The 24608-nt window shown below is 32.1% G+C and overlaps 1 protein-coding gene across 7 annotated transcripts in view; it reads left to right on the top strand.

Annotated features, from left to right (window-relative positions):
• The window catches only part of Ccdc88a (coiled-coil domain containing 88A), a 125786-nt gene that overhangs the window by 44026 nt on the left and 57152 nt on the right, over positions 1–24608 (top strand). For 6 of the 7 annotated variants that reach the window (XR_011704344.1, XM_027934374.3, XM_027934372.2 and 3 more), the window contains exons 6-12: positions 3564–3647; positions 5504–5644; positions 12196–12368; positions 16930–17011; positions 19294–19452; positions 20776–20922; positions 21504–21648. Coding sequence is in view for 6 of the 7 variants with exons in the window: in XM_027934374.3 (XP_027790175.1) it covers positions 3564–3647; positions 5504–5644; positions 12196–12368; positions 16930–17011; positions 19294–19452; positions 20776–20922; positions 21504–21648 (931 nt within the window). In the remaining variant the exon portion in view is untranslated. The remainder of the gene's footprint in view (positions 1–3563; positions 3648–5503; positions 5645–12195; positions 12369–16929; positions 17012–19293; positions 19453–20775; positions 20923–21503; positions 21649–24608) is intronic. The other variant, XM_071601583.1, reaches the window with a different exon arrangement.

Raw genomic sequence — 24608 nt, 5'->3', positions numbered from 1 at the left:
AAATATATATATATATATATATATATATATTTTTTTTTTAGTTGTGGATGGACTTTTATTTTGTTTATTTATTTATGTGTGGTGCTGAGAATCGAAACCATTGCCTCACACATGCCAAGCAAGCACTCTACCACTGAGCCACAACCCAACACCAGCCCCTGGAACCTTTATCATCATATTATTTTGGGGGTCATATAACTTCTGGCTTAGGCATTTCTTTTTCTAAGAATGTATAAAATAGCAAATATAAAAATAATTTTCTCTGATTTTTTTATTTTAGTTTTGTTAATTTTAAATTGTGACAGAATATACATATAATATACATATAATAGAATATAAATGAAATTTACCATTGTAACCCCTTTTGAGTATATAGTTCACCAGTATCTAAATTGTTAAGCTTTCATATTGTTGTATAATCTTCACTATCATCCATTTCTCATTTTCTGAAAGAGCATCTCCGTGTTAAACAATAACTTAACACTCATTTGCCCCTACCCATTGTCAGTCACCGTTTCATTTTGTATTAACTTGGTTACTCTAGGTACCTCACTTAATGGAATCATATAGTATTTGTCCTTTTGTGTTTGGCTTTTTTCCTTAGCCATGGTAAAACTTTTATCAAGTTTTATCCTTTTATCCATGTTATAGCGTTTTTTTCATTTTCTTTCTTTTTAAGGCTGATAGTATGCCACTATATGTGTATACCCCTTTCTGTGTCAGTGGACACTTGGATTGCTTTTAGTTTTTGGCTGTTGGAAATAACAGCCATGAACATGTGTATATAAATATCTGTTTGAGTCCCTGCTTTCATTCTTTAGTGTATCTACCCAAAATTGGAATTGCTGGATCATATGGTAATTCTGTTTTTTTGTAGGAATTGTTATACTGTTTTCCATAGTGGTTGGTATTTTACATTCCCACCAGCAGTACTCAGGAATCTAATTTTCCCACATTAGCATCAGCATTTGTTGTTTTTATTTGATAATGATTATCCTTTAAGGAGGGAATTTTAATTTTTCTATTTTTATTATGTGTGGCTTATTTTGGTCTTTGGTAGGACTTTAACTTGTTTAGAACTATGGTTTTATTAGTGTTCTTATAAGATTTTATTATTCTTTGTTTATTGTTTTCTTGTTCAGTAACTTGTTGGGTGTGCCCTTTCCTCTATTTTAATTTTTCCATATAAGCCTGTCTCTTTTTAAGATGAGAAATCACCAAGTACCAAGTGAAAACTATGAGGAATATAAGGAATAACATATTAAGAACTTAAGCTCTCTGGTGGCAGATGTACAACTTTAAGGTCCATGTAGTTTTCCTTCTCATCCAAATAACTTTTTCTCCTTTCCCTCCATATCCCAGTTTCCATATCCTAAGAATATTATGGTAATCTGCTAGCTTAGAAATCTAGTTACTATAACACAATTAAAAGTAATTTTATGCCCATGACAGTTTGAGAACTATATGTAAAGATAAGAGAACTTATTTTTAAATGAAAAAATATATATGTTGATTATTGTTTAGTCTTCATAGTCTTTTTAGACTATGCAATAAAAATTATTTATGTATCTTTTTTAATGCCAAACTTTTTTATGCTCTGGAACTATAGTAGCCACTAAATTTTCAATTGCACTAGCTACATTTCAAGTACTCACTAGCTACATGTAGGTAGTGACTACCATGTTGAACAGTGCTGGTACAGAATGTTTGATTTGAAGTTATCCAACTTTAGATTTTAAATCTTATTCTCTTTTCCATCTTGACATTCTTATTCTTTTCTGTCCTTTAAGGACCTGTGAAATTCACAAAGAAAGCCTCGCCTATTTATGAAACATTCAGAATTCTTAAAATTGTTAATGTTTAAATTATGTTGAGATTTAGTAGAACTTTGTGTATTTTAAGGATAAAGAGAATTTTTATTGTGTATATTAATGTGTATGAGTGAAGAAACAGTGCCTCTGGGGCTTAGAAAAGGGAAGTGTATCTGTTTTGTTTAAAGGCGGAAAAATACAAGACAGTTGAATTGGGGACTTTATGGTAAATTAGAAGTCATAACTTTTTAAAAATATTTTTAGTTGTATATGGACACAGTACCTTTATTTTTATTTATTTATTTTTATGTGGTGCTAAGGATCGAACCCAGGGCCTCATGCGTGGGAGGCAAGTACTCTACCAGTGAGCTATAACCCCAGCCCTGAGTCATAACTTTTTATAATAACACTGCCATTTTATTTTCTGATTAGTTCAGAAATTATGCATAGATCAACAATTGTAAGAGGCATTAAATTAAAAATTTGTGATTACTCTGCCTAGTAAGCTAGTTGTTTACTAGACCAAAAAAATTAGTATTTTTAAACTCCAAATTTTCTTCTCTTTCTCTCCAAGACTCTGACATCCTATTCATATCTAGTAGTTTTACATTTCTGGTAATTGTTTTAAATATTATGTCATCCTTATAATTTTGTTTTTATAAAATGTAGAACTTTGTACACTGGATGGCAGTATGTTCGAATTGTACAGCAACAGAAATTGAATATTACAATTTGAAAAAAATTTGACATATAGAGTATAAATTTGGGCTTTGTAAGTTTCTTAGTGATCAAAGAGCCAGTTTCTCCTTTTGTGAGTGTATTGTCTTTACTGGTAGTTCAGTAATTGGCCCTGGAGATTCATCTAAGCTAGGCAAGGCAATACTGTCTATTTTGTATGCACTTCTCATTTGGTAGCTGCAAGAATACAATTATACTAGCAGTTGGATTACAATATAAGAGATGTAGACAGAGGCAGAGATTAAGATGCAAGTTAAATATTATTTAACTATTACTGGAAGGAAAAATTAAGTTTGTATTTCAATATTTTAATTTTTATAAAGCTTTAAAAAAAGTTACACAATAAAGAATTGTCGCCTTTATTCCATTTGATTACATGTGCATTTATATATACGTAGTTAAATTTTGCCCTTGGTAACTCTATATTATGTTAGAAACACCAAATATTTATTATATTACCTTATAAATGTTGAACTGGGCCACAAAAAGTGAGTTTCTTTTTATTAAGATTGATAGCATGAAGATGTGAGAATTAATTGTAAGCCTGAAGTAAAAATTGCTTAAAATTTTTTTTTCCCTAAGAAGAAAGACTGTGTTGTTTGGTGATAGCCAGGGACTGACTGAGCATTTTGGCTGTATTCCGAATTCTGCCACTGACTCACTGTGTTTTTTGGCAAGTAACTTATCCTCCTGAAACAAGTTCTTGATTCTTTACTTCTCTGTTTGTAAAGTTAGCATAATAATATTGTGCTGACCTCAAATAGGTTGTGTAATGGTTTCCCACTTTAGAACTTGCCAGCATAGTATGAATTTTCAGTGCATTGCTTTTTTAAATAAATGTTTCCAAATTGTTATCTCTGTATTAGGTAAGTGTATTAGACACTTTAAGTGTAAAATAAATCCCCACTATACTATTCAAAACATAGCTAAGCCTGATGAGGTTTCAGATATATACAACATTTTAAGGATGATACCCTGCATTGTATAAATGATTATTTTATTCCTTTATTTTAGTGTCAGAAAAAAGAAGAATTTATTGAAAGAATTCAAGGTTTAGATTTTGATACAAAAGCAGCAGTTGCCGCACATATTCAAGAGGTAATGACCTATATATAAATTTGTATGTACTTTTTGTGAAGCTTTTGATATATTTATATATCTCTTGAAATACTTAGTCATAGGGTGTTGAACAAGATTGAGATAAAATATTTAAATGAATTCTACTTTTATACAGATAATTTCTTTTTTTAAGAGATAGTCCTCAAGGGCATCATCATATAACACGGCATGGTGCTAACTACAAATGTATTGTTGCCTTTGTCTGTGAGGACTTAGGGATAAACTGTTATTTGAGGAATGAGGTGTATGACTTTGTTAGCACAGAATGAATTGTATAGTAGTAAAGGAAAGCAGCAAAAAGTAGAACTCTGATTGTAATTCAAAATATCAATACAGTGATATTTTGTAACATTGATATACAAATTTAAATCTAGAGTATAAAGTGCAGTGTCAAATAAATAAAGTTAATATGATTGTTAATAAATATTATTTTAAAAATGCTTTTTCTGACTCTTATCTACTCATGGGCTTTTAATCTTACAAAAACTTTTAAAATCAGAATATATTAATTTTGCATGTTAATTGGAAAAGGGGAAGGAGAGAATTTTGAAGACTGAGAATTGGTAGTGTTTGAAATATTCTCTATTTCGATGACTTTGTGTTTCATATGTAATCTTTTATCTTAGTTAACATCCATAGAGCCCAGATTTCTTTACAGTAACATTATGTTCAGTAGTAAGTTTATTAGTACTTGATAAAATGAAGTGTTATTTGTAGTTCCCTTTTACATATATGTTGTGCTATCTTCGTGTTTTTTTTTTCATTTCACATAAATGTTAAGTATTACAAGTTACTGAATTTGCAACTATCCTTGAAAGTGTTATTTTTCTATTTGTTGTGGAAGTTAAAGCAAAATACCAGATTCATGGTAAGAAATGGAAAGCAAGAAATATTTTCTTTTCTTTTAGAGAGAGAGAGAGAGAGAGAGAATTTTAATATTTATTTTTTAGTTTTCGGCGGACACAACATCTTTGTTTGTATGTGGTGCTGAGGATCGAACCCCGGCCGCACGCATGCCAGGCGAGCGTGCTACCGCTTGAGCCCCAGCCCCAGCCCTTTATTTTTCATTCTTTTAAATATCTTTTTTTTTTAAATAATTTTTTAATTGCTAATGGACCTTTACTTTATTTATTTATATGCAGTGCTGAGAATCGAACCCAGTGCCTCGCACATGCTAGGCAAGCGCTCTACCGCTGAGCCACAACCCTAGCCATTTAATATCTTTATATTGAGAGACTTTTCTCTATGATTCTGTGACCATGCCATCTTGAGAATCTACAAAGACTTTTCAAGTATAAGAATGCAGTAACATACCCTATAAATTTAAAAAAAATTTGCTTTTGAATTCAAGTGTAATAAATTTAAAGTCTTTTTTATATTTACTTTTTAATTATATGTGTACATCATATCTTTTTATTTTATTTTTATGTGGTGCTGAGGATTGAACCCAGTGCCTCACGCATGCTAGGCAAGTGCTTTACCTCTGAGCCACAACCCCAGCCCCAAATTTAAAGTCTTATCTAAAGAAAAGTACAATAGATTTTGTTACAACAGTGTCCAGTATGTCAATTTTAACTTCCCATAGGAATGCTGTGAATTAAATTTTATTTTTTTCATTGATTAGAAAATGAATATTAATTCATTTGAAGACTACATTTAGTATAAAATAATTTCAGTTGTGTTTTCATTCATTTTCAAGTGTACCTTTAGAGACATCATATTGGCTTTTTATTTTATGGCATAATATTTGAGCTAATATTGTACTAGTACAAAATATAATGAATATTTAAATGTAAGCCTGTTTTTGATTGTTTATTTTGCTTGTCCTTCTAAAGGTAACACATAATCAGGAAAATGTGTTTGATCTGCAATGGATGGAAGCAACAGATATGTCTCAGGAAGATATAGAACCACTCTTGAAAAATATGGCATTGCATCTAAAAAGACTTATAGATGAAAGAGATGAACATTCAGAGGTTTGTAAATTTCAGTGTATTATTAAAGTTTTCTTTCTAAGAACAGAAACTAGTATCTTCAGAAGTTTTCTAGAATTGATACTCTATTTCTTAAGAGAGGGTAATAAAATATGTTCATCCATTGGCATCCATTGGGATTGTTTCCAGGACCACAGAGGATTTCAAGTTCTGTGAATGTTCAGGTCTCTTATATAAAATAATTCAGTGTTTGCATATAACCTACACATAACCCAACACATCCTCTTGTATACTTTAAATCATCTCTATATTACTTGTAATTAATACAGTGTAAATAGTTGTTATACTGTGCTGTTTAGGGAATAATAACAAGAAAAAGTCTGCACGTACTCAGTATAAACATTTTTCTTTCCTGAATATTTTCCATCCACATTTGGTTGAATCTGCAGATGTGGAACCCACATGATGGGCCATCTGTTGTGTGTGTGTGTGAGAGAGAGAGAGAGACAGAGAGAGAGACAGAGAGAGTATGTGTGTGTGAGAGACCGCGAGTGTGTGTGTGTATGTGAAATACAGAAACCAGAAAGGAAATGTAAGAACCTCAAATTGTTAGTTAATGAATTGCAGTTAAGTTTTCTTTTCTCCTTTCCTTTTAAATTAGTATTTGATTTTTTTCCTGTGTGTTTTTCAAATCATCCTCACAGCTCTGGCAACAGTACAGAAGTGTGAAACTGAAAATATAGTTGATGTAAGTGGAAAAATCATTGCCTTGAAGCATAAGAATTTGCTTAAGGTTAATTTCTTAGTTTTATTGCCACATTTTGAAGTTGGAAAAATAAGTATTAATAAAAGGAGAAAAACAGGTGTTCTGAATAAAAATGTCCCACAAAGATTTCAAATTTTTGTAGTCAATATTATGAAGTATGATTTTTTTAAAAAAATAATTATTATAAGCTCCTTTAAAGCAGAACTTTGCTTTTTAAAAAGAGTAATATTACACTGAACTTTTTGTCTGCACTCTCTGAAAGCAAGTTGAAATTTTGGAGCCCTCTAAACTTTAGTGCATGCAGTGGTGAGTAATATTTTCTTATAGCAGACAAAAATACTTTTCCATTCAGGAGAATGTATAGCTCTGTTTAGTTGTTCCATTTACATGTGACAGACAGTTTTGAGCTTATTTATAGAGAATTTATGTGATTACTCTTGGAACTAATGAAAGACTACATAGAGGAAATTCCTAAGTAATTTTTTTTCTAAACAAAATTTTCATGCCCCTATAAAAGTATTTTCATTTCTGATGAGAATTTTCAATTTTTTAAACATTAAAAGAGTAGAAAGCATCCCTAGTGTATATCAAGTTTATCCTAAGATACTTAGATCATTCATTTTTTATCTGATTTTTTAACCATAGGCTTTATCTTCTTTCAGTTTTAATGTCTTTTTACTGCTTTATCCATTATCTAAAACATTCCTCCATTTGTATTTCAAGTTTTTAAAGGTATTTCAATATGGTGCTCCTAAATAACTTTTAAAAATTCATACTGTGGTTTCATATGATACGGACATGTATAAATTGCTTTATCTTGTTTACCTTAAGTGATTAATATAGGTTGAACAAAAGTATTTGTCATTATGTGACTGTGGCAAATCTAAAAGGAAGATGAAACACTGCATGAAGTGATTGTGTGGAAAACCTTTTAGAATATACCATCCTGCCCGATTAAGCATTTTTGTTGAATTACTTTTTCTAACAAGGAAAATAGAAAGCAGCTGTACTACTGTCTCAGGTATTTGGGGAACCAGTTGCTAGCTGGTTTAAATACATTTCCATGGAGATTTTTTTTTCCCCCAATTGGAGCCACCAATAGACAAACTAGAAAAGGCCATTGAAGATAATTGTGAAAAATATTAGACAAATGTAAAATATATAATAGTATATAAATATAATAATTCTGTATCTAAATATAAATAAACTATATCCTTGTTTTTTTGAGAGAGTTATTCTTGATAAATTGCCCAGTCTGGCCCTAAACTTGTGATGCTCCTGCCTCATCTTCCTAAGTAACTGGGATTATAGGCATGCATCATTGTGCCCAGCCCCCAAACAAGTTCTTATCTATGTTTTACTCTTAAAGTGTTATGTTTTGATTCATTTTTGTCATAATTGTCTAAAAAGTATATTTGATCACCCTATTTTAAATTTGCTTTTTACTTTGTAATTCTTAAAATTTTAAATTTTACTTTTTTATTCTTGTTTGTTTTTTGTTTTGTGGTGCTGGGGATTGAACCCAGGGCCTTATGCATGCAAGACAAACACTCTACCAACTGAGCTATATCCCCAGCCCAACTTTTTTATTCTTGAAATTAAAAAAAAAAAAAATTGTTTTTTGTAGTTGTAGATGGTATTTTATTTGTTTCATTTTTATGTGGTGCTAAAAATCAAACCCAGTGCCTCACAGGTGCTAGGCAAACACTCTGCCACTGAGCTACAGCCTCAGCCCCTACTTTTTTATTCTTAATGCTAAGGAACAGTTCTACTGTGTACCCAGTAGGAGACTTGAATGAATTTAGTATCTCTTTACTGTCATTGTTTCTTTTATGCCAGACTTTGTACTGCAAGTCTTAATACATACTGTCTTATTAAATCTGCATAATAACCATGTTTTATAAAGATGGAAGATACTCATCCTCTGAGAAGTTAAGTAACTTCCCAGGTCTGTCTAACTTAAATGCTTGTTTTCCTAACCATTAGAATACCTTTGTTTAAATCCACAATTGTGCTGAGAATATCTCTAATTCTTTCTCTTAATGATGAGTTCTGTAAGTAAAAATATTGGGTTACTTGAAGTTTTTTTTCTTAGCATTGGTGTATTTTTTTTTAAATATTTTCCTCTAGTTGTCAGTGGACCTCTATTTTATTTATTTGCGGTACTGAGGATCGAACTCAGGGCCTCACACATGCCAGGCATGCACTACCACTGAGCCACAGCCGCAGCAGCATTGATGTATTTTTTTATGGTCATTCTTTTATATATTAATAAACACCTGTTGTTTTTTTTTTTCCAAAAATCTTGAAGATTGAACCAAGTGGCACTTTCCTGCAAAACTTCATCCTCATCTTTTTCATATTTTAATTTGACACAGAATCTCATTAGATTGCTTAGGGTCTTGCTACATTATGCAATTGTCCCTGAATTTGTGATCTTTCTGATTCAGACTCCCAAGTCAAATCATTGAGATTGGGAACAACAGAGTGTTATGCTGTTTGAAAAAGGATCAAAGGTTCTTAAATCTAATACAGAAGACTTTTAATAAAGTAATTAATGGTAATAAAAATTTAGAAGTGATAAGTAGCAAAAGTGATATATATATAAATACTATAGGAATTTAAAGAAGGAATATTTATTTGCAGCTGCTAGTTGGAAGGATCAGGCAAAACTTATGAAAAATTAAGAGTTATACTTTAATGATATTTCCCATCAGATTGTTTTGAAAATGTATGAGAGGCCTTGAACTTTTAAAGCTACCACCAATAAAGAAAAGTCAAAATCTCTAAATAATCTTTAATGGAAAATAAACTCTTAGCACCAAGTTTCTTTCTCTCTTTATTTTCTTTTAAAGTATATCTTGTAGCACATGATTCTTCTATGTTCTGTTCATTGATAATCTGAAAACTCTTGATATCTCCATTTCACCACCTATAAATGATATATTTGTCTTTTTTACTTTCCTTGAGTTTTATATTTTGTGAATAACTTAGTTGAATATTCTTGTTCATCTCTTTTTGTGCTTAGTACTATTCTAGAAAAGATGAAGTTTGTACATGAAAAGTGTGAATCTAGTGTATAATTAGGTACCAGTTTATTTGTGTATGAATCAAATACTTATTAAATACTATCTGCCAGGTACTGTTGTTACAAGTTAGGAAATAATAGCAAGATCAAAGATGATTGGGTTAGTAAGAAAATATAGAACTGAAAGTTGACTCCAAGTCTGGGCCACTATGGAGATTAATGACACTATCCACAGAGACGGGAAAGTTGAGGTGGGCATACTGGGTAGGCGGATAGGGTTAGAGTAGTGTCAGTGAACATGTAAACTACCTTTCAAAGAGCAGCAATAAATAAATTTTTTAAAAAAATATTAAAAACCTGTATGTATATCTTTGAAGAACAAGGAGAAAAAAAAAACAAGTGAAAAAGAAATTGAAAATGTTTAAGTAAAGGATATATTATTGGGAGCAAAAAAATACTTAGAAAGGGAGGTGTTAATCCCAGGTGGTTTTGTTTCATGGATAAATTGGAAAAGAGGTTATTTGTTGTATATGATAATATTTTACAGTTGGAGACTTAAGTAGAGAAAAAGGAAATATATTTATAATAATCTTTTGGGGGAAATTTACCAGGATATCAAGATTTCAATAAAGGAATTGATGAATAATGGAAAGAGTTTCATTGGAAGTGGGTGGCAAAACCTGTAGTAGGGTTGTATAATTTTTTCTTTTTCTCTTAGAAATATAATTTTTTTCTTTTTCTTATACCTTAGAAAACTGATGGTAGGTAAAGAAAATCATGTTAGATTCAAACTTGAATTTTAATTTCTCCTATATGTATCATTGGTTGTATGACTTTGGTTGAGTTATTTGATTTATAGGAGTCGGTTTCCTTGTGTCTAAAATAGACAATACCTCTGTTGCAGATTATAATATTGCATGAGATCTTGTTCAAGAATGCCCTAGCTAGGAATTCTATAAACATAAAGCAATGGTCCATCGCTAGACAGTGGTATGGTTGTACTAAAATGAAAACTGAGAATGATAATTTAAGTGCCTAATTATAGTTCCAAATTGAATAGGAACTCTAGAGTAGCTAGGAATAATCTGTTGGACAAGAGGGGAGGAGATTAGCTGGGCGCCGTGGCGCATGCCTGTAATCCCAGCAGCTCGGGAGGCTGAGACAGGAGGATCATGAGTTCAAAGCCAGCCTCCACAAAGATGAGGGGCTAAGCAACTCAGTGAGACCCTGTCTCTAAATAAAATACAAACCAGGGCTGGGGATGTGGTTAAGGGGTTGAGTGTTCCTCAGTTCAATCCCCAGTACCCCGCCCCCGCAAAAAAAAGAGGGAAGGAGTTTAGTAATCAGAGGTTCAAACAGGTATGGTGACTTAGGAACAGTGAGTAAAGGAGGCATGCCACGAAAGAATGATTGGTGCCTTTACTGGAGAAACCTGAATGTATTGAATATGGAGTGGATGTGGAATTGTGGAGAGAAAAGGAACTGGTAAGTTACTTACTAAGGTTTGTCATGTGTAGTAGAATTTGTGAAAGCAGTAATTGCAGACAGAAAGTTAAGACAGATCTTGATTAGGTGCTGAAATGTATCCCAATGATAAATGACTTCTGGTTAAAACAAAAAAATAATAATAATTCAGTGGGGTGGATAAGAGCTGATGATGAGAAATAAGGATGGTGGTTTCATTGTCTCATGCAGTAACTCCACCCACTCTGCCTACAGTAGTAGCACATTTGAATTTGTGTAGAAGATAATTTGTTTGCCTGAGAAATTTCAAACAAAAACTAAGAAATTTGTTTAGAATAAGAGAAGTTACCAATAAAGAAAAGGAAAATTAGGAGAATGGAAGAACTGTAATTGGTTGCATGAGGTATATAAAGGTTAAACAGCCCTTGAAGTTTAGAAAAGGAAAAGTTGGTTTGTGCCTTGTGGAGGGTCTCTGGAGAAAGAAGTAAAGAAAGCATTGATGGGAGACAGATTAGAATTAGTATAGTATTATAGGAGAGAGAGCATATGATATGGAGTCAAGAGACTAGCTGTTACCTAGTTGTGTAACCATAGCCAAATTAGTCTTTATGCTTTGGTTATTTTTACTACAAAAAAAATAAATTAAACCTGTGAGGTCTTTTATTCCCTCCAGAATAAAATTCTAGAGCAGTATTGTCCAGTTCTGTCATTATGGCTGTATTGTATTTCCAGTACAGTAATCACTAGCCACCTGTGGCTGTTGTGTACTTGGAATGTGGCTAGTGTGATTAAACAGCTGAATTTTTAACTTTTTAAATATTTAATTAAACAGCCATTATGCTACTGGCATAATAGACAGCACAGTTCTAGACAAATTATTCTAAGGTAAATTTCTTTCCTGTGTCAACAAGTTTTTTCAGGCCTTTCCAACATTTGCTGTCTGAATTATTGTAATTTATTTTTTTAAAAAACTAGGGAAGCAAGAATGTACTAAATCTTCTTCAAGTGTTACCTACTAAATAGCTCATACATAAACTGTTTGTTGAATTTAACCTTTTTTTCTTCTTTTATATTTGTTCTTTTCAGTTATACATGACAGTAGAATGTATTTTGACATATCATACATACATGGAGAATAACTCCCCATTCTTGTGGTTGTACATTTTATGGAATTAAACCTTTAAAAATGCAGCTAAATATGACAGTCTTTTGACCAATGAATTTTTGAAAATATTATATTATAAATCTTAGACCCAGTAAATAGTGTAAATATGTTTAGTTTGCTGATATGTAGAATAATAAAAGTGATTCTGTGTTTATTTCTATAATTCTTAGACTATCATAGAGCTCTCTGAAGAGAGAGATGGTCTTCATTTTCTACCCCATGCCTCTTCATCTGCACAATCACCCTGTGGTTCTCCAGGCATGAAGCGAACAGAAAGTCGACAGCATCTGTCAGTGGAACTGGCAGATGCTAAGGCCAAAATAAGAAGGCTTAGGCAGGAACTGTAAGTTGCTGGTTTTCAAAGTTCATTGAATTTATACAGTGACCTAAACAATATTTTTAGGCTTATGGAATACAGATCAATGTCCCACCATTGCTAGTATTTGTCAAATTTTTCACTAGTATTTGTCAAAATGAGAAAAATAGAGACTGGCATAAGGTTTTGCCAGTATTGGTTCTTACCAATTTAAAGGTTGCCTTTATTCTGGATTTTTTTTTTCTTTCTGTCTTTCTAGTGTTAAAATATCATTTATTTTATAAAATAGTGTCCTTCTTTGGAAAATTGGGGGAATGCCTTAATTTTTAAAATTTTTATATTCCTTAAAATCTAGAATTCTGGGAATCACTGATATAGATTAATAAGTTCAGTTCTTTTAAAATTAATGTTTTTAAATTATTAGCATATAATAGTATACAAACAATTTTTGCGTGTATCGTCTGCATTACATAATTGAGATGCTTAAGTCATCTGTTTAGTAAATCAAATATTCTGATTTGGTTAGAGTTGATAACATTATATTTTTTCAGCTTTCTAAGATATTACAGGAAAATTGATATAAATGCCATATATACATTTCTTAGTAAAACACAAGTCAAATCTCTGCTGTTGATTTTTTATTTGGTACTTTAAAAAGAACAAAGGATTTTTATTTTAGGGCCTTTTTCCTCTTCTTTTTGGTGTGTTCCTGAAATTTGAGCTTCAGAGTGTAGATAGTAAATTTAAAAACACAATATAGCAATTAAATTTATTTAGTGGTTATATAAAGCAGCTAAAGAAAATGATTTAAATATGCAAGGTAGAAAAATATTAGTCTATAGGAAAACTTGAAAACAACAAAAAAATAACAGCTTTCATTTGTGGATGTCTGCATTACTATGTGTCTATTGAAGTGAACACGCCCAGGATATTCTATAAACAGCTGCACCAGGAAAATTAGGGAAAAGATTGCTGTTATTAGTTTGACTGGCAGTTAATGGATAGCCTAAACAGTGAACACTAGTTCTTTCCATATAATTTAGCACAATCTTTGCCAGTCTTTAGATAAAGCATGCAATTAGAACAGCAATGATGGCCTTGAATTCGCTTAACATTTTGCACTATACTAGAATTTAATTTTTAAATAAAAATTACTTGGCCTTGCAGTCTATTAAACAGGGATTGACAAAATTTGGTTTCATATATACTTACTAAAAATGTAAATGAGTATTTTAATGGATAAATAAATATGCCAGATATATAAGCAAGTATTTCCTGTAACTAGCACTTAATCATTACCATTTAATATCTTTGTTATCCTTTGAAAATGTGTCTTTTCATGAATTTCATATATTAACATTTGTTTTAAGTCTTTTTATTGCAACAGATTTTTACTAAAGTGAAGCAGCCATCTTCAGAATTCATTATGCACAAAAATAGTCTAGGTAGTTTTATACCTAACAAAACCTATATAATAAGTAATGGTAATTAGAATGTGCAAATTAAGTGGTATCATTTATGGGTGATACATCATAATATTGCCTTTGATTTATAAACATTCAGAGTAAAAGTATGATTTACCATTTGGATATAAGAAAAAATTCCTTGTAAATTTCACTTTAATATATTTGTTACACTTTCAAAGACTGCCTTTAGTAATATATGTATGTATATATATGTGTGTGTGTGTGTGTGTGTGTATAATATATCATATATATGTTTTTGTTTTGTTTTGCTTTGCTTTGTTTTTGTACTAGAGATTGAACCCAAGGCTCTCAACTACCGAGCCACAATCCCCAGCCCTTTTTATTTTTTATTTTGAGACAGAGTCTCGCTAGGTTTCTTAGATGCTGAGGCTGACTTTTAACTTCTGTCCTCTGGCCTTAGCCTCCCTAGTGCTGGGATTACAAGGGTGCACCACCACATTCATCCCTTAAATAATTCTTAATGCTTCATTGATTTCATGTTTTGAAAGTTTCTGTAATGTAAATAATTTTTTTAAAATATAGATTATTGAACACTGGGTATGGTGCCACATGCCTGTAATCCCAGCGGCTCCAGAGGCTAAAGCAGGAGGATCTTGAGTCTAAAACCAGCCTCAGCAACGGTGAGGCACTAAACAACTCAGTGAGACCCTGTCTCTAAATAAAAATACAAAATAGAGCTGGGGATGTGGCTTAGTGGTCACATGCCCGTGAGTTCAATCCCCAATACCAGAAATAATTCTGTATCTGAAAATTCATCCTTTTAAAGTGTACAGTTAAGTGCTTTTAATTTACAAAGTAGAATTGCTCAGTGACCACACAATAATTGCAAAACTTTTAAAAACAATATTTATTTTTAGTTGTAGTACAATACCTGTGTTTTATTTATTTATTTTTATGTGGTACTGGGGATCGAACCCAGGGCCTCACATGTGCTAGGCGAGCGCTCTACCACTGAGCCACAACCCCAGCTCCAAGACATTTTTATTTTTATGATATTTTTTGATGGTTTTTAAAAACATATTTTATACCTATCCTTCTTTTCCCTCAGCTTCTGGCAGCCACTACTCTACTTTTTTCCCATGGATTTGCCTATTCTGGATATTTCATATAAATAGGATCATATAATAAATGGCTTTCTGTGATTTGCTTCTTTTACTTAGCATAATGTTTTCCAGTTCCATCCCTGTTATAGCAAGTACTTCAGTATTTTATGGTTGAATAGTATTCCATTGGGTGATTATCTCACATTTTGATTTTTCATTCATTAGATGATTGGTGTTTGAGTTGTTTTCCACTTTTTGACTATTACAAATAGTGCTGCACTTTAAAATGATTAGAGCAGCTGGGAGCAGTGGTGCATTCCTGTAATCCCAGCTACTGAGGAAGCTGGAGCAGGAGGATTACAAATTAAAGGCTAGCCTGGGCAATTTAGCAAAACCCTATCTCAAAATAAAATTACAAGGGTTAGGGATATAGCTCTGTGGTAGAGCACTTGCCTAGCATGTACAAGGCCCTGGGTTCAATCTCCAGTAAAACAACAACAAATTAGATTGTCAAATTTTATGTTATATATGTTACCACAATGAAGAAACTAAGTTTAAAAAAGCACTCAACAACAACAAAACTTTGCAAAAAATATTATTAACAACATGAAAGGTAATAGCTTTCTTTTTTGGTACCAGGGCTTGAACCCAGGGACCTTAACCACTGAGCAACATCCCCAGCCCTTTTTGTATTTTACATAGAGACAAGGTCTCGGCCAAGTTGCTTCGGGCCTCATTAAGTTACTGAGGCTGGCTTTGAACTCACAATCCTCCTGCCTCAGCCTCCCAAGCTGATAGGATTATAGACCTGTACTACTAAGCCTTGTTGGAAATAACTTTTTAGTTAAGGAAAAGACAGACCATCCAGTAGAAAGTTAGAATAAGACGTGATCTAATAATTCACAAAATAGAAACTTTTTTTATATTTATTTTTTAGGTATAGATGGGCACAACATAATGCCTTTATTTTTATGTGATGCTGAGGATCAAACCCGGATCCCACCCGTGCTAGGCGAGCGCTCTACCACTGAGCCACAATCCCAGACCAAAAATAGAAATTTTAATATCACAAATGTGGGGAAACAAATTTAGTCTTTGCTAGTATTCAAAGGAATACAAATTAGAATAATAATACAACAGTTTTTACTTTTGTCCTCTGCTGTTTGGTATTATCCTTTCTGTAGAGCAGTTTGACAGTATATGTTAAACACCTTTAAACCTACACTTTCAGACATCTGTCCTGAAATATACAGGATTTCATGTGTAATGAGTTTTATTACCTAAACATTCATTACAACGAGAAATGGAACCTACTTAACAAATTATGGTTGCTCTAACAAAGAGAATATTTCTTCACCTTTTAAAATTATGGTTTTGATATGCTTCCTGTTTTTATATGAGGAGATGTGAATAACAGGTTGTTTATACAGTGACCTTTTATTATTATTAAAAAAGAAAATATAAGAAAGTAGAGATAGTGAGTGGAGGCTTACTCTGAGCAGATTTGCTCTGAAGGGACATAGAAATACAGTTCAAAAAATAATAGAAGAAATTGAAGACATTTTAAGATAACATTGTAGAAAACAATTAGAGAAGTTTAGAAATCTGTATAGCAAGTAGTAAGTGTATAATTTTCTTTAGACCATTGGGAACCCTTGAGAGTCTACCTCAGATAGTATTGCATCAATAAAAAACCTTCCAGCTTAATTGCCATTGACCATGCAAGGTGGGAGCAAGGGAGAAAAAGAAAGGAGAGTTGGGAACAAAAGGGGAAGGAAAGATCAAGAGAGAGAGAGAGAGACTACATTATAAACTGTGAGAACATTAGTCATTGAAATTAGCCTTTGAAGAACATTGAGGTGGGACTTTGGTGACATCTAGTTATATGCATTCCTAATATCTTTTGCTTTGCTTTTTTTCCCACTGGGTTGGGATTATGGCTAATACTACGTTCAACTGGTTATTTAGAAATAATTCATTTGTATTAATGCAAATGATGATCACAGTTTTTAAAAGAATTGTTTATTCTTTAATAAATATATTTTTTGTGTTTATAAGGGAAGAAAAGACTGAACAGTTGTTGGATTGTAAGCAGGAGCTTGAACAAATGGAAATAGAACTTAAAAGGCTGCAACAAGAGGTTTGTACCTGGAACTGTTGTTACATAAGACCACCAAGTATTAGAAATTGATTTTTCTTCTTGTAATTTATAACTTTGCCTTTAGTTCTTTAAATTATTAAGTAAAGTAACCAAGCCTTAAAGAAATTGATGATTTTTTAAATTCTCTGTCTTCAAAAATAACAGAGCCCAAAAAAGAGCCTATTGGGACTAGGACAGTTCCATCTTTTTGTTATGTTTGGCTTTTGTGGTCTTGGAAGATGGAGTACCTCTACATACTATGAATTGTGCTATTTATGTGTATCTCCCTGGGTTTTTGTTCTCTGATGGTGTGTTCCTTTCACTATCACTTAAAACTAAGTGAAACTGGGGCTGGGGTTGTGGCTCAGTGATAGAGCGTTCGCCTAGCATGAGTGAGGCACTGGGTTCAATCCTTAGCACCACATAAAATAAATAAAATACAGATTTAAAAAAAAGAAGGAGAAAATGAACTTGAGGATATAAGAATAGACTTAAAAAATAAAAAACTAAGTGAAATTTAAAACTGGGAAACTTCTTCCCGTGCTTCTGCATAGTTGTGTTTTTTCCCCTTATTGGTACCTAATTGTACAGTATGGCAGGTTTCACTGTGGCCCATTTAGCTATGCTCATAACATATTTTGACTTTCCCTTGCCCTACCCTCATTCCTCTCCATCTACTTTTACTATTTTCCTATTAAATAAGATTACTTTTTATTTTTTTAATTATATTTTATTTTAAAGCCTTGTGTTTTGAGGGTTTTGTTATTTTTTTTTTTATCTTGAACCAAGAGTGTGTAAGAATTCACGCCTTTTAATCACTCTATTTTTTTTCATTTCAGGGTAGTGTATAGGCTCTTAATTCACAAATGATAAGGACTGGGCTAAGGTCCCCAATTTCCCGTAATCTGCCATCTTAAATGTAGAGAACACTTCATTTGTAGGGTCATGAACTGGGACTTCCTAGATGAATGAGACTGAAAGTCCTATTTCTAGATAAGCTGTGGCTACTATTCTACTTCTTAATGGTAGAGGGATTTTTGTTTTCAGTTTGTTTATTATATGTGTGTGTGCCCTCTAAAAGTGTGGTTCTTAAGCTGGGTGTGGTGGTGCACACCTGTAATCCCAGCGGCTGTGGAGGCTGAGGCAGGAGGATCGAAGGTTCAAAGCCAGCCTCAGCAACTTAGTGAGGCCCTGAGGAATTCAGTGAGACCCTGTTTCTAAATAAAATCCAAAAAAGGACTGGGAGTGTGGCTCAGTGGTTAAGTGTCCCTGTGTTCAATCCCCAGTATACCCTGCCCAAAAGTGTGATTCTCCAAAACATTATTAACTGAAAAAGAAAATTAAAGGGAAAAAGTACTACTATTTTATATTTTTGAAGGTCTCTTTAATGCCTGATACAGTAGAAGACTGCTGGATTCTCTTCTCTTCCTGCATTCGGTTTATTAAGATGTCACATGCCATGTAGCCTCTGGAAAAATCTACAGCACAGTCATGAGAGAATGAGAGTGAAAAAGATAAAATACCTTAATCTTTATTATGAATTCCCTGAAATCTTTTCAAAGAAGCCCCTGGACCATGCTTTGAGAACGACTGTTCTAAAAGATTACAATAGGAGTTTTAAAAGGTTTTTAAAATTTGACTCAAATGCTATGTCACAATATATTTGAAACACTTAATATAATAGAAACATTTCTCTAAAATAACTACTAATATGCTTAAGTAATACAGTCTGTCTCTTCTGTATTTTTTTTTTTTTTTTTTAAGTACTAGAGGTTGATTTCAGGACATCCCAGGCACGCCCCTCCTTTTAATTTTTTTTTGGAAAGATGGTCTCTCTAAATAGCCCAGGCTGGCCTTGAACTTGCAATCCTACTGCCTCAGTTTCCCAAGTCACTGGCATTACAGGTGTGTACAACCACACCAGGCATCTTCTGTATTTTTACTGTCTTGTGTTTTAAAGTTAACTTTTTCACCTTAAATTACTTGCAAATGATTTTGTTGAGATTAACTTACTTTAAAATATCTTCATATTTTTTACATTCCTGAGTATTATATAAGATTTTGTGTATGATGTTTAAAATCCTTTTCTTTTTCTTGATTTAAGAAAAAAGGCTTCATTTTTTTTTCCCATTTTTTAAAAAACTTTCTAATTAAGATACAATTTATATAAAATTCCCCTTTTTAAAATATGTAACTCAATGATTTTTTAGTAAATATTTCGAGGCATAAAATGTTTAAAATAGAAAGTAATATTAGAAGTATTACTCTTTATTTATATCTAGAACATGAATTTACTTTCGGATGCTCGTTCTGCTCGAATGTACCGAGATGAATTAGATGCACTTCGAGAGAAGGCAATTAGAGTTGATAAGCTTGAAAGTGAAGTCAGCAGATATAAAGAGAGGCTACATGATATTGAATTTTATAAAGCAAGAGTTGAGGTATGTTACATAATATTAACCATTTACAATATTTTTTCTTTAAAAGTGATATGATTTTCAAAATGCATGGAAAATGCGCTTGATAACCAAGGACCTTTACAAATGTTAAACAAACAGTAAATATCTTTTGTTCACATTATGATAGATCAGCATTATTTCTTAGACTTTTAAAAAGAGATTTTCAGACATTTTCAACTCTGTGTCTCTTCTTTCATTCCTTTACTTAACATCATAGGTAAAGCAGACTTTTTCAAGTCCTTCCCTCATAATCAAAAGCATTTCTCTACTAATCAAACTTATCCCCATAAGTGAAAGCATAACATGTTCCTGATTGCTGCTTAACTGAGTTGGTAAATGTGAATCAGTGAAGGCTATGTATATATAAGTAAATTTTTAAAAAGCAACTTTTCCTCCTTAGTAGTTCAGTGTTATAGAAATTTGACACTAACAGCAAGAATTTGACAGTCCTTACATTATTTTTTTCCTTTTTCAGTAGTTTTCTTATTTTCTGTCAGCTAAATCTGAGGAGATTTTAGTCAATTTCAGTATGTATCCTCATACAGAAGAAAGGAGTATGCAAAATGAAGAAATGAAAACATAAGAGAAAATAGAACACTTTATCCTGAAAATTATCACTAAATAGCCCCAACAGGCCTTCAAGACAAAATTCATATTAATTCTTTTAGATGTACATATGCAAGGCTAAGGTATTTCATGGATGCCACTGTTTTTATATATTTTCTTTAGGATGTATAAACCACAGGCATAGAACTTAGATAGAATCTTCAAATCATATATGGGGATTTTTAAGGATTTCCTCAGGATGTTTTCATAAAACATTTATTGATAGACATTTGGTTTATCATTTATGTGAGTCTTAGTATTTTATTACAAAAACCTTCACTCTCAAGTTATATCTAGAGAGAAATGTGAGTCTTATTTCAGTTAATAGAATAAGCCCCGATTCTATGGAACTTAGTTTCTTAAATATCTGAAAGACTACTTTGTTCTTTAACCTTGTGATTAAGAAATTTAAATATACTCCCTACAGTTTTATGTGAAATTATAGTAGTATTACTCATTCTAATATAAGGACTAAGCATTTTGATTGCATTTTAGCTTAAATTTGTGGAGAGGAAAGGGAATGAAGCCAAAACACATTGATATATTTGTTATTCATTAGTTTTACTCTTGCATAGATCTTTCAATAAGGATGGCTTTTATGTTTTAGTTTACAATAAATAATTTTTATGTTCTGTTAACTTTCAAAAACTAACAGACACTAGCACTTTGGTGATAAATAAGACTTTGAAATGTTTATAGGAATTAAAAGAAGACAATCAAGTTTTATTAGAAACAAAAACCATGTTGGAAGACCAACTAGAAGGAACTCGAGCTCGTTCTGATAAATTACATGAATTAGAAAAAGAGAATTTACAATTAAAGGCTAAACTGCATGATATGGAAATGGTAAGTTTTATAGGTATATCAATTAATAGCCTCTAAGGAAAAATTCTAAAATATGACTCATTTCTCTCTAATGCCAAGAATGACTAGAATCCTTAAGTCATTAGCAGAAAAGAGATAGCTAAATAATTTAGATGCTTCCAACTTTGCATAAACACATAAGTAGTAGAAATTTCTGCTTTTGTTACAGATGTGTATTATTAAGTTTGTCATCTACCTTTCAAAACCACAATAAATTAGCTATTGTATAAACATGTCTTTAAAAACACAAAAATAAAGCTGTTGGCTAAAATTTAGCATTGGGTCAGAATACTTTTGTGGTATCACTGAAGCTATTCTTCAGAGAAGAAGCATTTTCATTGTTCCCAAAGATCACTTTAAAAGAATGTCAGATACCTGGTCAGTATAATGACCAGTAACAATTATAATAACTGATTATTGCCTTCAAACTAAAAATTTTAAGGAAATGAAAACTTATCCTCATATTATTTTTCTAATAGAAGTTATAAATAATAAAACAGTGGCTTAAAATAGTACTGTTTCTTAGTTTTCTTTTCTCTCCCTACTTCTTGCCAATAAAAAAGGAACGAGATATGGATAGAAAAAAGATCGAAGAATTAATGGAAGAAAACATGACTTTGGAAATGGCACAGAAGCAAAGCATGGATGAATCATTACATCTTGGCTGGGAGCTGGAACAGATATCCAGAACTAGTGAACTTTCTGAAGGTATTCCCAATATTGTTTTACCTACAAAGATAAATGAAAGTTGTATTTGTTTATATTTTTGGATATTTTATTGCAGTTCTTCATTTTTCCTAACTGGAAATACCTCAGAAGGCCAACAAACCATTGTCTAGCATAATAATATGTTGATTACACTGTTTAGGTCTGATTATTAGCTTTCCGTGTCTAGAATTCAATTTTATGTACGATTGCAATAGCAGATTTAATTGGTGATTTAGGCACTATTTCATGTTAATGTCACAAGAGGCTACTGGAATAACAATTTATTGATTTTTTTCAAAAAATATAATAGTAAATGTAGTAACATTTAATAATATTTAATATTTATATATTTAATATATAATTTATTAGTAAATAATAAGTTGTAAGTAAAGAAAACAGAAAAGTTGTATTAGCTAGTCAGCATGTTCTTTGACTATAGACAGACCAAAATAGGAAGTCAAAATATAATGGGCAGATTCTTAGGTTAATATGTGGTCAGGGTAAGAGAAGTTAAAGATTTTCATGGCTACTTTCATAATATGTGTGATTGCCATTATAGGATTCTGTCCAGCCCAACCACTGATGGTTACAAGATTACTCTTGCTAACCAGTCTACTCCTGGAGATAATAATCGACTGTCAGACAAATTTTTTACAATTTGTTCTCTTTTTCTAGGCTTCCCATTAATTTATCTTTCTTAAAGTTGGGCCTAATTAAAATACAGTTGCTTGGGTTATGAATTTGGATGTACTAATGATGACATACTTTATTGAAATTACAGCCAGGTCATATTTATTCAAATGAGACTACTTTTATAATTTCTGTTACCCCATATTGGATTATTTTTTGCATTCCTTCAGCAAATATTTATTAAACATCTGCCAAATGTAAAACACTATACCTGGCACTGAGGATATAGTGTTGAGGTAATATAATCTCTAAGAGATTTTAGAATCAGATACTTATAGAATAATTACTTATACACACGACTTATCCTATATATTATATCTTTAAGGTTTTTCCTAATTTTACAAAATTTGACAACCTAATTCAAAATTCTGGTCCCCTGTGTACTGACCACATTCAGTTAATGAACTTACAGAGATGGGTTACTTAAAATATTTGTTTAACTTGTTTTTTCCTACTCCTTGGGAATTGAGTTGCAAAGAAAGTGATTCAAACTAAATGCTTTCTATTAAAGTAGTTAAAATTTACAGTTAAGAGTTTCTTCACCTAACGGGAGCAAATATTAACTACCTTGTGAGGTAGTTGGGAGGATTGTGAGGATTAACTTTGTTGATACTTCAAAATCCTTATAGTAACTATCATTGTAATCATTATGTCACACAGTTGTTTTATAACTGATTTTAACTGTAATTGTAGACCAGAATATTTGTTTTAATGTGGTGTAGTAGTTGTCTCTTCAAATTATACAAGGGATTTTCTTTCTATAAAATTAATTGTATGTGGAAAAGTACAAAGGAGGAAATTAAGATCAATAATAGTTGCTTATATTACTTTTACATTTCAGAAAACTTTCTTCAGAACATTTCAGTACATATGTAATTAAACATTACAAGGTCACCATGTGTATAAAATTCAAATTCCTTTTTTTACTTAACACTACTACATAGACACTCTTCCATATTACTAAAAATGTATTGTAAGCCTCATTTTTAATACATCATGATCTGACATGAAGCTTCAGTGAAGCACAGTCATAGCATTGGAAGTATTAATATATACCATGTTATAGCGTAATATTATTTATTGAAACACATGACTACAAATTGTGACTGAGAGTTGGTCTGACTGAAGCATAAAGAAATAATATAATCTGAACAGATCAATAATGAGTAAGGAGATGGAATCATTAATAAAGTCTTCCATCACTGCTGAATGAACCATTTAAAGAACTAATACCATCTTTCTCAAACTCTTCCAAAAGAGTTGAAGAAGAGAAAAAGCTTACAAATTCATTTTGCAAGGCCAGCATTACCCTAATTCTTGAAAATCAGACAAGAGCTCTATAAGAAAAGAAAATTGCAGTTCAGTATTCTCAGTGAACATAAATGGAAAAATTCTCACCACATCCAGTAGCATCATTCTTCATGATCAAGTGGGATTTAATTTTGGAATGCAAGGATGGTTCACCATATACAAATCAATAAATGTGATACACTACATTAACAGAATAAAGAACTAAAAACAATATGATCATCTCAATGGATAGAAAAGGCATTTGACAAAAGAATTAAACCTCTCTTTTTATTTGTACTGAGAATTGAACCCAGGGGCACTTAATTCCTGAGCCACATCCCCACCCCTCTTTTTGTATTTAGAGACAACAGGGTATTGCTGAGTTGCTTAGGGCCTTACTAAGTTGCTAAGGCTGGATTTGAGCTTCTGATCCTCTTGCCTCAGCCTCCTGAGCCACTGGGATTTCAGGTGTGCACCACAATACCTGGCTAAACCTCTTTTTGATAAAAACTCTAGGATAGAGATAGAAAGAATGTACCTCAACATAGTAAAGGTCATAAGTGACAAGACTGCAGCCATCATCATAGCCAACATTATTATCCATAGCTAGCTAGCATCCTGATATTCTAAGGTCAGGAATAAGAGAAGGATGGCTATTCTTACTACTTCTATTCAACATTGTACTAGAAGTTCTAACCATAGCAGTTAGACAAGAGAAAGAAATAAAAGGAATCCATATCAGAAAGGAAGGAGTTAAATTTGTGTTTGCAGATGATATAATCTTTTAATATAGAAAGTGCTGAGGCAGAAGAATATTCAAGCTCAAGGCCAACTTCATCAACTTAGCAACACTAAGCAATTTAGCTGTCTCAAAATAAAAAATAAACGGCCTGGGCAGTGTTCAAGCATTCTTGGATTCAGTCTCTGCTAATGGGGGAATAAAATGCTCATACTACCCAAAGTGATCTAGAGATTTAGTG

Source organism: Marmota flaviventris, chromosome 14, assembly GCF_047511675.1.
Source record: "Marmota flaviventris isolate mMarFla1 chromosome 14, mMarFla1.hap1, whole genome shotgun sequence".
NCBI lineage: Eukaryota > Metazoa > Chordata > Mammalia > Rodentia > Sciuridae > Marmota > Marmota flaviventris.
This window is presented reverse-complemented; position numbering and strand designations above follow the sequence as displayed.